General features: G+C 43.9%; 1 protein-coding gene across 6 annotated transcripts in view; it reads left to right on the top strand.

Annotated features, from left to right (window-relative positions):
* Positions 1-14,433, top strand: part of PITPNC1 (phosphatidylinositol transfer protein, cytoplasmic 1) — a 261,543-nt gene that overhangs the window by 234,447 nt on the left and 12,663 nt on the right. For all 6 annotated transcript variants that reach the window (XM_018065383.1, XM_018065380.1, XM_018065382.1 and 3 more), the window contains 2 exons: positions 6,747-6,902; positions 10,156-10,219. In XM_018065383.1, the coding sequence (XP_017920872.1) occupies positions 6,747-6,902; positions 10,156-10,219 (220 nt within the window). The remainder of the gene's footprint in view (positions 1-6,746; positions 6,903-10,155; positions 10,220-14,433) is intronic.

Genomic DNA, 14,433 nt, shown 5'->3' with positions numbered 1-14,433 from the left:
CTAAATCTTAACCTGATTGAAAGGGCCATTCATTAAAGGGGAATGAAAATAATACCACCTTGGAATCTTCAAGAAAAGTTCCCAAATGCAGGAAAAAATATGATGTCCTTCAGATAGGTTAGTTCATCCTTACTTGAGGGCTGAGCATTGTAGTTACATAATGTAGCATTTCCTAGCCAGTGACTGCTTAGCCCTTTTTCATTTAACATTTATCAAAGACTTCTAATTTCAATTAACAGGGCAAGCCCCTGTTGGCTATAGTCCTTTGTGGTTCAGATTGAAAGAGTAATTAATCACAGAGACTTTATATCTCAGTGAATGTCGGCCAATAATATTGCCTTGGAGATGCAAGCTGTGCTCCATCTAGGCTGAGACCTCCTGCGGGTTTCTCCTTGCACCTCCCAGGTATGAGACAGATCCTGACAAATGCAGGGACACAGTTTCACGTAGGCTGCACTAATCAAAGCCCTTAGCGTCATCTTTGTTCTGCTTTGTCCAAGTGTGAGATAGATGAAACCTGAAGGTGTGACCGACCTCCGGGGTGAGGAAGGAGGAAGCCTTCTAAAGAAGATCCGCCCGCGCCGAAGGAAGGGTGGCCAGTATGGTCCATCTGGCCCCGGGGAGAAGTCCTGGCACCAGCTCAGCTCCCTCCATACAGATGGGCTTTAACAACAAGCGTCCAATTTGCCATCTGCCAGGCCTAGGGAGCACCGATGAGATTCAGAGCCAGGGCTCTTGCTGTGGATGAATTTAGAAACCCCCAGCCAGAGGATCTTGCAGACTGGCGCCTTCCCAGCTAGCCAACTGCAGGGCGGAGCCCTCAAAGCAGGAGCATTGACTGAGTGGACGAACACGCTATGGAGGAGTCAGAGGGGAACCTAGATTTCCCTTGTGAAAACCTCTCTGACTTGGTGTTAGAGGTTGACCTGGGTGCCCCCCAAAACAGATATGTTGAAGTCCTGACCCTCAATACCTGAGAGAGTGACCTTATGTGGAAATAGGGTCTTTACAGGGGTAATCAAGTGAAAGTGAGGTTCGGTGTGCCTGATCCAATATGACTGTGTCCTTAGGAAAGGGGGCAGTTTAGATGCAGAGACAGACGTGCACAGAAGGAAGATGATGCGGAGACGGCACGGGGTGAGCACCATGTGACCAGAATATACATCTGCAAGTCAAGAAACACCAAAATTCTCAGCAAACCAAACCACCAGAGCTAGCACAGAGGGGCAAGACAGATTCCTCTTCACAGCCCCCAGTGGGAACCGACCTCACCAGCACCTTGATCTCAGACCTCTGGCCTCCAGAATCCTGAGAGAGTACATTTCTGCTGTTCAAGCCAGCCCATTTGTGGTACTTTGAACGGCCACCTTAGCAAACTTACATACAGCTGGGTTCCCCGTTAGGGAAACATGCTCCACCCTAGCTGGGAAGATTACTGAAAGGAAAGGATTGCATTTATTTCTGTGTAGCTCTCAGCTCTTCAGGAGGAAAGCTATTAATAACCCCGAGGATGCTCAGATTGTCTGATGCAAGGCTGGCCCATCCCGACATGGGGAGATAGCCGCCAAGGGTGTCCACCTGCCAGGGAAGCTCCCAGCTTGGATAGACCATCTCCTGTGTGTGCCCTCATGTAGTTTCAGAACCTGGTGTCATCAGTACAATCCCTTCCTCTAAGGGAGCAGCCTACAGGGGGGCAATCTGCCTCTCTGCTTTGTCAGCTTTGTCAACTTTGTTCCTGAGACGTAAGAGAAAGAGGGAAAGGAAATGAGTCAAATATTGAAGACTCACTTGTCCTTGGCCCAGAACCTAGTCATAAGCATTCAATAAGCAAAAACTCTTTTCTTGGGATTTCTTTCACCACCATCGTTACAGACACTGGTGGGCAACAGCTTCCAGAAAATGGAAATGCCCAACTGCCTCTCACTGGCACAAAGACACCAGCATGATGGTGGACAGCCATGTTTTTTGGCAATCATTTTTCTATACACTCAACCACAGGATAACAATGAAGTAATCTTGCAGCGCTTCAGATATTCCTGCTTCCTTTCTTCTGAGGAGCTTCCTGAGATTTGAGGAAGTTGAGTTGTGGTATCCCTCAAGGATGTTTCAGTGTCATATGCTTCTCGTCACTCTGGGACATCCCCTGTGTCTCATATGTCACCGGTTGGGTACTGGGCTGTGGACTTCCCGACATCCCGCTTAAGCCCACAGCGCAGCAGCCCGCAGCAGTCCCGCAGTGGAGTTAGTATTAACACCTTCATGGCGATGAGGAGATCCCAGCTCCCCTCTGACAGACTGTGCCAGAATTTCAGATGAGAATCTTCATAGTCTAGGTGCAGGGAGCCCAGGTCTGGGAGTCGGTTTGACCTGAGCTTGAGTCCTAGACTGTGGATATGTCAGCTGTTATCTCTGAACTTCAGGCTCCTCGTTTGGAGCACAGAGATGACACTTGTACCTTAGAGTAGTGGTTAAACTCGGCACCTGGGAAGCTTCTGAAATGCTGGATGCAGAGACCCCACCCAAGACAAATTTGATCAGAGGCAGTGGGGATTTAACCTTACTCCTCATCCTCCAAAGTTTGTCTCACAGTTCTGGACAATAGAGGTTCTTAGTGACAGTGAGGCTCTAGGGGAAAATCCTTTCTCGCCTCTTCTAGCTTCTCTTGGCTCCAGGAGATCCGTGGTTTGGGGGGCCCTTTCCTGTCCCCTTTTCTTGTGTGTAAGGAATAGACTTCAACCTCCATGACCTTCCCTGAGTCCGAAAGGGAAGATTCTAACCATTGCAAATCTTTCAAAAAAACTAAAATGGTGGCATCTAGTCCTATCACTTCATGGCCAATAGATGGGGAAGCAGTCAATCCTAAAGGAAATCAATCCTGAATATTCATTGGAAGGACTAATGCTGAAGCTGAAGCTCCATACATTTTTGGCCACCTGATGTGAAGAGCCAACTCACTGGAAAAGACCCTGATCCTGGGCAAGACTGAAGGCAGGAGGCGAAGGAGATGACAGTGGACAAGATGGTTGGGTCACATCACCGACTCAATGAACATGAATTGAGCAAGCTCTAGGAGACGGTGATGGACAGGGAAGCCTGGCGTGCTGCAGACCATGGGGTCGCAAAGAGTCGGACACGACTGAGCAACTGAACAACAACAGTCAGGGAAGGGAGGGGATGCAGCAACAGGGAGGAGACCACCTGAGGCCAGACTAAAGGAACCAAAGAAACTCATCAGGAGACCATCTAAGGTCAGATTAAAGGACTGTGGGCTCTGCATACACCCCATCCTTACTGCAACTCCACCCTTAAAGCATTGATATAAAACTCCTCACCAAATCCTCCCAGGTTGGAAACTCACAATTTTTGAGGCACAAGCCCACTTTGCTGCCCTCTGCCTAGCAAAGCAATAAAGCTGTTCTCTTCTACTTCACCCAAAACTGTCTGCAAAATTTGGTTCAGCACCATTGCACAGAGGCCAACTTTTCAGCATCAAGATGAAGTCAGAGGTTTATAAATTTTATTTTAAAATAAGAAAACCTGGAAACCAAAGTTTAAAACATAAAACAATCCAGTTACTCTATCAAAAATAAATAATATAACTGAGCTCGAATCAGAATCAAAATACTATATGAAATACTATACTATATGATACGAAGTACAATCAGAATAGAAAATACTATAGCCAAAGAAAGAAACAAACTAGAAATTTTAAAAATAAAAATTTTAAGCTGTAAGGAAGGTCAACTGCGGTATGAATGGGACAGTTTAGATATTTATGTTCACAAACCCAAGTGAGAGAATGAGATTTGAAGGTAATGATTTCAAGAGAAATGAGTGCTTGGGGACAAGGTAGAGAAAATGAATAGAGGGGAAGGGGTAGACTGTGTGAAGGGGGATATTTGAAGTGATCAGAATACTTCAAATAAGACCTAGTGGTTGGGTTGGGTTTTAAAACTTTTTGTTTGTATATTTATTTATTTTGCTTATTGTCATCCAGAGGCATTCAGCTGGATCTTGAGTTTTGAATTAATGGAGTCCTTTGGTAAATCCTTCTCCCTTACTTCCCTCTAGCTCTTTGAAAGTGAATCCCTAATTATAGGCCATGTATGAGATTTACTAGATGAAATCAGCAGCTGTGGATATGACACCAGACTCTCAAAAAATCAACACACTGTTGCCATAAAAAGCCCAATTGTTAATTGCTTCTTTGGCATCTGGCTATAACAGAAACACCCTTTTTCTGTTTAATATTAAAACTAAATGTAGTGGAAAGAACATTGGGCTAGAACTAGGGGAGGCTAGTATTCTTGTCCCAAACCTGTTACCAAGCGCCTATGGTTTGAGGACAAAAAACATTTCTTTCTTTGAGGCCTCAGTATCCTTATCCATAAAACCAAGGGTATGAAGTCAAATTACCACTTCCAACTGAAAAATCCCATTCTGCCTCTTGAAAATACAATACACTCTTCTAACCTTTTCCCAAAGCTTTATTTCATGATAACCTGATATCATTTTACACTTTTGTAGTTCCATGAGGAAAAGGAACCACACGCAAATGTAAGCGTCTCCATAGTTTTCACTGCAGGCAGTACTTTTCTAGTCTTTCTCAGATCCGAAGTTTGCCGTGAGGCCTCGCAAGTTTTAAGGACTTTGGAAATGCAGTCTACCAGTGTTTCACATTTAATATTGCAGAGCCTTATTTCATTCTTGAGATGTCTGGAATCTACACGAGGATTCTACAATAGGTATCGTTTCAAGTTCCGCAGTGGTCAGCGGAAGGAACAAGCTGGGGCTGGTCCATGAATCAGGTACTAGTGCTGGGAAGGCGAGTGTGGGGAGCACCCAGCTGACCCAGGGGCCTCCGTCTGCAGGCCTTTCTCAGGCCCGCTGCACACGACCTGAGACAGATGAAGGCAGCTCAGGCCACAGCCACAGTTGCTTTGTTTGCTGGGTCCTTTGTCCCTTACATGTCTGGGTTGCCAGGAGCTTTGGCCTCTTGCTTTCAACTGCTTGCTGGCTCTGCAACTATCCTTTGTTTACCCAGTTGCTACCTGGAGTAGGACAACCGTCACTCAGGTTCATGAGGGTCTGCCTTTGTATATTCTGACCAGCCACAGTGTGGCAGGACAACCGTCACTCAGGTTCATGAGGGTCTGCCTTGGTATATTCTGACCAGTCACAGTGTGGCAGCCATGTCTTTTGAGCCTCAAGATAGTTGTTGGTGAGCTCATTATTCACCATCATGTCCTTCTTGTGGGAAAGTCAAAGGGCAGATGGGGAAAGGAACCAGCTTCCCCTGTTTAACTCCAGCTTTTGTATTTTAAGTTGCAGGAATGGCCTGGCAGCTGTGCATTTCCTCGTGTGTAGTTTTTGTGGATGTAGCTAATGGTACGAACTTTTGGAGAGAGTGCTGGCAAAGAACAAAAGCAGCATTCCTTCCCTTTTGTCTTTGGAGATCCAGTTATTACATCTGCTTGGAATCCACATGATGTTTCTGTTTTGTTCTTTTGCTAAGTAACAGTTCGTTCCAGAATTTAGCAGCTTATGGGAATTCCCTGGCGGTCCAGTGGTTAGGCCTCTGTGCTTTCACTGCCTGGGTTCAATCTCTGGTTGGGGAATTAAGATCTCACAAGCGGCATGGTGTGGAGGAAAAAAAAGAAGGAATATATAAGCCAGTAATAGGATGACTGGCTAGCCATTTAGGAAAACAGAATTTAGTGATTTAAAACAACAGTGTGGTAGTTCTCACAATTCTGCCATCTCCACTGGGCTTAGCTGGACAGGATCTCCTGTTCCTCATGGTATAGGCTTGAGCTGAAATATTAAAGATGCCTTTATCGCTCGTGTGCCTGGCTTCTCAGCCAGGATAAGTGAGCCTCTCTCCACGTGGCCCTCCATGTGGCAGGCTTGGCTTGGGCTTCCTCACTCCGTGATGGTCTCAGGATAATCAAACAAGACATTTTGCATTGTGGCAGACTTCTGGTTTCCAGCTTCTCTTAAAGACCCAAACTGACACAGTGCCTCTTCTGCCACATTCTTTTGGTGAAGGCAAGTCACAGACCAGTCTAGATTCATGAGGAGGGGAAGTAGCCTCCACAGCTTGGTGAGAGAAACAACAAACACGCAGGCACAGTGAGGGAGGGGGTGAATGGGGGCCATCTTTGGAGATTATCTCCTATAATCTCGTGCTATTCTCTGGATTTATTGGTCTCCTCTCTTTGGTCCTGCTGGCATTTTGTGGTGTAAGAACACAAGTCGGGCAGGAAATAGTCCCATCGTCTTAAACATCAGATCTTTTACCAGCAATTCCAGGGTGCTTTGGAAAGGCATTGCTGTCTTCTTCCCTGGACTGTAGGGCTGAGCATCAGAGGCTTCACTGACTGCCTTGGGAAGGACAATAATGGCCAACATCAGCTGAGCACTTGCTATGGACCAAACTCTATGCTTATGCCTTGTTCATATATGACGTTATCACCATAATCTTCCCAGGTCTATACCTGTAATTTCAATGGCAGTTCCTGGGTGGGTTCAGATGATAGCATGGCATAGTTGGTACTGAAGATTCAAAAATGCTACATAGCCACACTCGAGATCACCACCCCTTCCCTCCCCAGAAGCACTCATTTCCTTGAGGTACTTATTATGGTGACTGGTTTCTTTCACTTAGCTTTCTGTATTCATTTATTTCATAAAAATGATGGTTGAACTTTTAAGTTATCATTTCTTTGATCTATTTTTTCCTCCAGGATCCTAAACACTTCAAGTCAGAGAAGACAGGACGAGGACAGTTAAGGGAAGGCTGGAGAGACAGTCATCAGCCCATCATGTGTTCCTACAAGCTGGTGACCGTGAAGTTCGAGGTCTGGGGGCTTCAAACCAGAGTGGAACAATTTGTACACAAGGTAAGTGAATGGTTGGCAGTTCCTGGGCTGTGGGCACAGTAACTGTCTTTGTTGTGAGCCAGAGTGCCCAATGCCCAACAGATGTGTAAGCACTGAACCAACACAAGTTACCTGCATCTAGAAAACCCTGTTTCCATGAGAATGAATTTTGCCTACTGTTTAACTTTCTTCTACTAACAGATATTTTACACTTCATCTCTCATTTTGTGACTTCCATGTCTATTGGGTGAGTATACTCAGGAAGTTGGGCTCTCAAAGTATGGTTCTCTCGGGCTATCCTAGTTCCAAAGAGAGGTTCTTGTACTTGGTACTTGGGCACTCAGGTTCCAGGCAGAGGCACAGGGTTTATTTGTGTGCCCTGCCCCCCCAAGGATAGTCCTCACTCAAAAGATCCTGCAAATGTAGACACCTTAAGTAAAAGATGCCCCAAGAGGCAGAAGAAACCCCAGGGGTCCCTTTAGATGACATACCCCAGCATTTCTGCCCTTTTAATAACTCTGTTACCAAAGAATTATGGGCAAGCTCAAAACACAGGTTTTAGTTGTATACCTCCTTTGGCTAAACATGTTAATTTTGTAGCAGGAACCCATTTAGTGATGATTTAAGTTTATTGGGTGCTTCTAACATAACTCTTCCAGTAGTCATGTACGGATGTGAGAGTTGGACTATAAAGAAAGCTGACCGCAGAAGAATTGATGCTTTTGAACAGTGGTGTTGGAGAAGACTCTTGAGAGTCCCTTGGACTGCAAGGAGATCCAACCAGTCCATCCGAAAGGAGATCAGTTGTTCATTGGAAGGACTGATGCTGATGCTGAAACTCCAATACTTTGGCCACCTGATGGGAAGAGCTAACTCGTTTGAGAAAACCCTGATGCTGGGAAAGATTGAGCGCAGGAGGAGAGGGGGATGACAGAGGATGAGATGGTTGGATGGTATCACCGACTCTATGGATATGAGTTTGGGTAAACTCCAGGAGTTGGTGACGGACAGAGAGGCCAGGCGTGCTACAGTTCATGGGGTCACAGAGCCAGACACAACTGAGCGACTGAACTGAACTGAACATAACTCTTATCCTCATGGAAATTAATTGGAAATGCAGTGCTGAGCATTGCCCTTTGTAACTCCTATTTTCATGAGAATAAGTACTACCCAAGTTGTCTCTACATTCCAGATAGGCTGGATATCTGTTTATTTTTCCATTTAAAAACTGATAAAGAATAGCTTTCTGAAATTCTTTTGGGGGCACTGGAATTTAACCTTAATGCACTGAGCTGTTTGTTACTTAGATGGATTTGTCTACTGAGCTTGGGGAGCCAATTGATAGTAAAATGTGTAAATCTTGAATTTGGGTCCAAGAAATAGATTGAACTTGCTTTCCTGATAATAGCAGGGCCTGGAGCAAATTTGAGACAGAGAAATGTACTAATCTGCTGAGCTCTAGAATCCGTTTTTGCCCAGCCAGGGGTGAGAGCCAAGTGGCGCGCATAGAAATCAAGTTCTGGGACCTGCTGTTTTCCTGCTGTGTCCCAGTTATTAAGAAGGAAGAAAGTCCAGGCTCCCAGAGTAAATATTTTCCAGCCTCAGCTCTGTGTCTGTCTCTGGCAGTATATTCTTGACTTCCTACAACATCCCACCTTTTTAAAAAAAAAAAAAACAAATGATCTCCTCTTACTGGGGCCCCTACCATAGTATGTTTCATTATCTCATCTTCTCACAAAACATATTTAGATTGCCACAGGGGTCACTGTGTTTCTTTTCTAGTTTTGAGAATCCGTTTCTTTAAAATATCTGTAAGAATTACACTCTAGCAATAGGCATTCCCATTGCCCATTTCCAAATATAACGAAGTGTCATCAACACCCCCAAAACACACCTGCTGTGGCACATGAGCCACTAATGAGAATCTGAGGCTCTTCTTTGCGTGGGTTTCAGGTGCCAGGGATGCCTTTCTCTAAACACCTTTTGTTTTTGAAGAATCTATTCACAGTTAACGGGAAAAAAATGTTCGAAAGCGAGCCATTAGCACATTATTGGATTCTTGTTTCCAGCAGACAGCTGTGTTGTGCTTAATGCAATAGGGCGTATTTACTGACGCCTCAATGCTGTTCTTTTAATTCCATGAATTTGACACACTCAGCACTCAAGTGTGCATGGCTTCATGTTGTTTCTTAGTTTCATTATATGTTTCCTCCTTCCAAATCATAAAAGCCTCACTAGATATCCATAGGCCTGGAATAATAAACACTTCATTATGAAGGCTTCCCTTGTTTCTGCAAATTCACTGAATTAAAATCCTTCGTTTCTTGAAACATGCTCGAACCTTCTACAAGAGGTTTTTGACAATTGCTAGATTTGTTTATCAGGAGGAAAGAAATGTTGGAAGGAGAGTACTGAGTATCTAAGAAAGGTAAAAAGGTATGCTGTATTTATAGCGATAGAAGGCCAAAAAAGAATGCCATGAAATAAAAGCACATAAATGGTATAACACACAGACTCTTGGCAATTACTTTTCTTAATCTTCTATTGCCATTATGTGTCACCATAAGAAAGAATTTCATTCCTTTCATCTCCAATCAAGTTCATCATTCCCATTATGTTCTACTCTGATTCAGGTCTCTTATTTCATGACTTTCAATAATAGTTAACATAATAGCTGACTAAACTGCTCCCTCCTGTGACTTCTAATACATGAAAGCCAAGCTTAGAAAGATATCTACTTATCTTGAATCCCACACCTTCAATTATTTTTTTTTTCAATTACCAATATATAGGATACTTCACTAGAGAAGAGAGAGTTTTAAGTGCTTTGGTCTTGGAAGTGATTTTCTATCCAAACAAATGTGCTTGATTTCCAACATTTATGACCTCCTGGCGCCTGTGAGATGCACCCTTCCACAAATGGAAAGTAGAACCTGTTTTTCGGTAAAGATAAATGAAGAGAAAAATCCAAGGGTGATCAGCCCTGGAGACTCATTCCAGTCACTGTTGTGTGACTGCCAAGTTGTTGTCATTATTTTGAACAGCTTCCAGCCTAACTTTCAAATAAGATAAAGAGATTAATTTACAGCGAGTATATGTACACCATGGGAAAGGGCTGAGAGTAAGTATCCCTCCCTCTAATTGTCATCCCATATGGACAGAGGGCTGGAGAAATTTGTAACTGTCAGGTTTCCTAGCATTGGAAACCATTCCTTTCCCAGATCGTTTTAATCAAACCTGGTATTCTGTCAACTTCCTTCTTTTGCTTTTTTAGGTGGTTCGAGATATTCTTCTGATTGGACATAGACAGGCTTTTGCTTGGGTTGATGAGTGGTATGGTAAGTCAACTCCCCCAAATCAGTTATAGAACAACTTCATAGCACATTGGCTTGGACTTTCAGTCCTTCTGGCTTCAACTGCTACCTAGAAAGACAACAACGAAGGCAGAGCTATTGCTTCCTGTATTGAAAGTAGCATTGTCCGTGGGACATAGTGAAGAAAGATGTAATGACAGAAGCTTGGTCTAAAATAACCACAGCACTTAATTATTGACTAAGTAGGACCTCAGTATGTTTGATGTTTGCATGCTTGATAGTGCAGGGTTCTGTAATCCTTGTTGGACTGGCTTCAAACCCCTCTAATTCATCCCAGACCTCAAGATCACTGCTGCCTTGATCTTGTCGTTAAGCATCATATCAGGTGAAAGCAGTCCTTTGACTTGAGTCCTTTGAAACACTCCCTCACCAAAAACATAAGGACTCTGCAAGGATTCAAGGGCAAAGAAATTGGTGACCGCTTGATTCTAACCGAGACTATTGTTCTACCTTTTTAAAAAATGGTTCGAGAAGAATTAAACCAGTTCTCTATATTTCCAGTAAGTGAAAAGAAACAAGGTTTGTTTCATCCCATGATGGATGAACCACACTTCCCATATCTGCAGTGCTATCATTTTGTCCACGTGAATCCCCTACATTCCCAGAATCAGTCATCAGAGGCTTGAGTCCTTGACTATAAAAAGAAACAAACACACCCAGTTGGTGACTTGGGTCAGATCTGATTGCCTAATGAAAATGCTCTTCTCTTTGGCCTTTTCCTAAGTCACATTGAATTTGTTCTCAGCATAACCTCGATTGCATTTTGGTGCCTCTGTATCACTGTTTCACCAGTGCCCTCTCTCTTCTTAGCTGAAGGCATAAAGTTTAAAGTGAAAAGTTACAGCGGACTGAACAGACAAAGACAGTGACTGTTAGCTGTTTCTGAACCATATTTTTCAAAACAGGGTTTTGTAGGCTATGGGTGTGCTTTTTCTTTTTCTTTTTCTTTTTTTTTTTGCACAGTTTTCCCAGATCCACATCTTCTGAAAAGCAAATACATCTTTGCCTCTTCCTTGGTTTGCCCAAATGCAGACCTCTAGAAGAGATGCTTTCGAAAAATCACCATTTGCTTTCTCTTAATCACACGCCCCTGGGCTTCCCTAGTGACTCAGTGGTAAAGAATCCGCCTGCCAATGCAGGAGACTTGGGTTCAATTCCTGGGTTGGAAAGATCCCCTGGAGAAGGAAATGGCAACCCCCTCCAGTATTCTTCTTTGGAAATCCTATGGACAGATGAGCCTGGCGGGCTACAGTCCATTGGGTCACAAAGAGTTGGACACGACTCAGCAACCAAAGAACAACAATAATCACACACCCCCAGGACCCGGGATGCTGTTCACAGGCAGCAGTACACCGACTGGCCACACTATCACAAGTCTCCCCAACACCTCTTTATGGTTGTCTGTTGTGAGATGGGAGAGTCTCCTGTGATTACTTCCCCAGATCATTAAACAGATCTTTCTGGTTGTTTTTTCTGGGGAGCTTTTCACAGATTCTTAGAGGGACACCCCAAAAGTTAACAACTGCTGGTCTCCCCCAACTTGCTGACATCCACACTTCCTGACATCCTAAGGGAATTTCAAAAGGATAGTCAAAGAATAATAGGCTTAAACTGGTGAGAAGTTTGGTCAGTGAACTGAAGCCTGAAGAGCCAAAACTCGACCGTCTCGAAGACCAGGAGACAGGGCAACGTAATGGGTTTCTCTGGAATACCATGAGGCCTTCGAGGACTTTTCAGAAAAGGCAGCATGAAAAAGGGAAGCTGCACCCTAACTAAGAAGACGAAACACTGCAAGCCTGTTGACCAGAAAAGAGAGTCTGGGTAGAGGCAGGGTACAGGATGAGAAAAAGTGGGCGGGCGTCTAGTAGAGGAATGGCTGGAGTGCAGGGGACAAGGGCCCATTTTTTTTCCATCTCAACCAAGCCCTCAGCAACCAAGAGACTTAAAGACTTTTAGTCCAAAAAAAAAAATCTCAGACTATTACAAGGACCCAAAGCTAAAATAACGCATCAAAGGAAGGCCTTTAAAAAGAGAACACCTACTTAAGATGGAGAGGTGGAGACAGGAATTAACTCAAGGAGCCTACTGACAAAAAGCCCTTTCTGTATCTGAGTGCAGAAAAACAGCGTGTGGTTTACTGGATGTAGATCATCAGGGCACCGTGTACTCCCCAGGAAGGCCTCCACCCGCTGTATATACAGTCCTAGCCCCAGCCAAAACAAGCAGCCTTTTCACTCAGCAAAGGGTCTGAGACCTACCCCATCAATTTCATGTAAATTACTGGCATAGTTGTCCCCAGCAGAGCTGCTTGCCAGGAAAGTGGTAGCTCCTTCATCACACAGATGCAGATACTCAATTAACTAAATGCTAAGAACCCTGCCCACAAGCCCTTCCTTATTCAAGGTAATGCTGTGTACTGCAAGCCTTTCAGGTAAATGGGTGTGTCGTCGCCCACCAGAACAGCCCTTCAGTTTTGGGTACCTGAAGTTGTTTATTTTTCTTTGGTCTGTACAGGCTCAGTGAGGCTTTCACTAGTAAACATGGGAAGGGTTCAAAATAAAGAAACCCTTTCCTATAGCTTATGGCGCTTATTCTCCCAGTGAGGTCCTGGGCCTGCAACCTCAGCATCCCTGGGGTACTTGTTTCAGATTCTCAGACTCCACCCCAAACCTGCTGAATCCGATATTCTGGGGATGTAGCCTAGCACACCCCCTTGTGTTTTAACAAGCCGTCTAGGTGAATCCTAAAGGTTTTTTTGTTTTTTGGTTTTTGTTTTCGTTTTTTGGCCACGGCACAAGACATGTGGGATCTTAGTTCTCCAATCAGGCATTGAGCCCGAGCCCCCTGCATTGGAAACGCAGTCTTAACCACTGGACCGCCAGGGAAGTCCCAAAAGTTTTAAGAACAACTTTAAATCAGATTAGATTGAAAGCACAGTTTAATTAATTCAGTCCAAATTTAATTAGACTAGAAAATGGTAGATGTCTTCAGGGCCAACTGCTAAACTCTGGTGCCTTGTAAGCGCTACAAAAAGGCACCCCTTCCAAGCAGATTCAGCGGGTGCTGTCGGCTGAGGGCTGAATTTTAGTTCCATTGACCCTGGGCTGTGCTCCTACAGTGCCCAAACTGTATACCTTTATACACTGGCGGCCCTGTATGATGTCTTTCTCCCTAATTAGACTCACCACCTCCAGTGCTTAACTGAGTTTTGTTTTGTTTTTTTTTAAAAGGACACTATAAATGATAGTAATCATTTCTTGCCCAAGGATTAATTTTGTATCCTTCCTGAATTTTAGCATTTGACTGTCACAATAACTATTTCCCTAAACAGATTTTATTCTGCTCTTATTTATCCTAAAGTACAACCGCTTTCTACTGTTGAAGTAGTTGAGTTTGGTTTTCAAAACCTTGGTTGGTCTTTATCCATGAGCCTTGAGTGTCCCCTGCATGACTGGAACACTAGTCAGAAAAAACAACTGTGTATTTTAGAAGATGGGGTAAAAGAAGAGGTGAATAAAAATAGGCAGCCCAGCTTCACCAAAGCTTGGTTTTGCTTCACAAATCTGACAGTATTTTGAGAGGAACACAGAGGGTTGCCCAAGGGAGGCTGTGATTGAGTGGAATTTCATGAATCCTGACCCTTCCAAAAAAATAGGGGGTTGTTCCGGCTAGTATAGATGAAACTCCCTCACAAAAATGACTTAGAGATCATTCTGGAGTCCCAAGAGCAGTCTAACAACAAAAGAAGCAAGCTGAAGTTGGAGAAAGAAGCTGACTCAAAGGCTAGCATTAGCTGGTTGATTTCACCAAGCCAGCATTTTCTAATGGCTGCAGGTTTCCTGAATCATGAATTTAAGTTCCGTGTCTCTTATGCAGCATTTTATGTGTGTCTGCTTACATTCATTTTTCTGGAAAGAACCCATTGCACTCCATCACATTTTCAAAGGGATCTTGACTCTGCTCTCCACCTCCCCAAATTAAAGAACTGTAGAAAAAATCATAACCGTAGATTACAATTCTAGATCTTGTGATCTGAATTACAAGGAAAGGGTATACACCAAGCCTTGAGGATTATCTACTTTCACTACAGAAAAAAAAAAAAAAGTAAACTATTCGTAATAAGCACCTGTTGAATTTATAGCCTTTAAAAAAAAAAAAAGCACTTCCCAAAGGATGGG

Source organism: Capra hircus, chromosome 19 (genome assembly GCF_001704415.2).
Source record: "Capra hircus breed San Clemente chromosome 19, ASM170441v1, whole genome shotgun sequence".
NCBI classification, from domain to species: Eukaryota; Metazoa; Chordata; class Mammalia; order Artiodactyla; family Bovidae; genus Capra; species Capra hircus.
The sequence above is the reverse complement of the archived record's forward strand: the minus strand, read 5'-3'. Positions and strand labels throughout refer to the sequence as shown.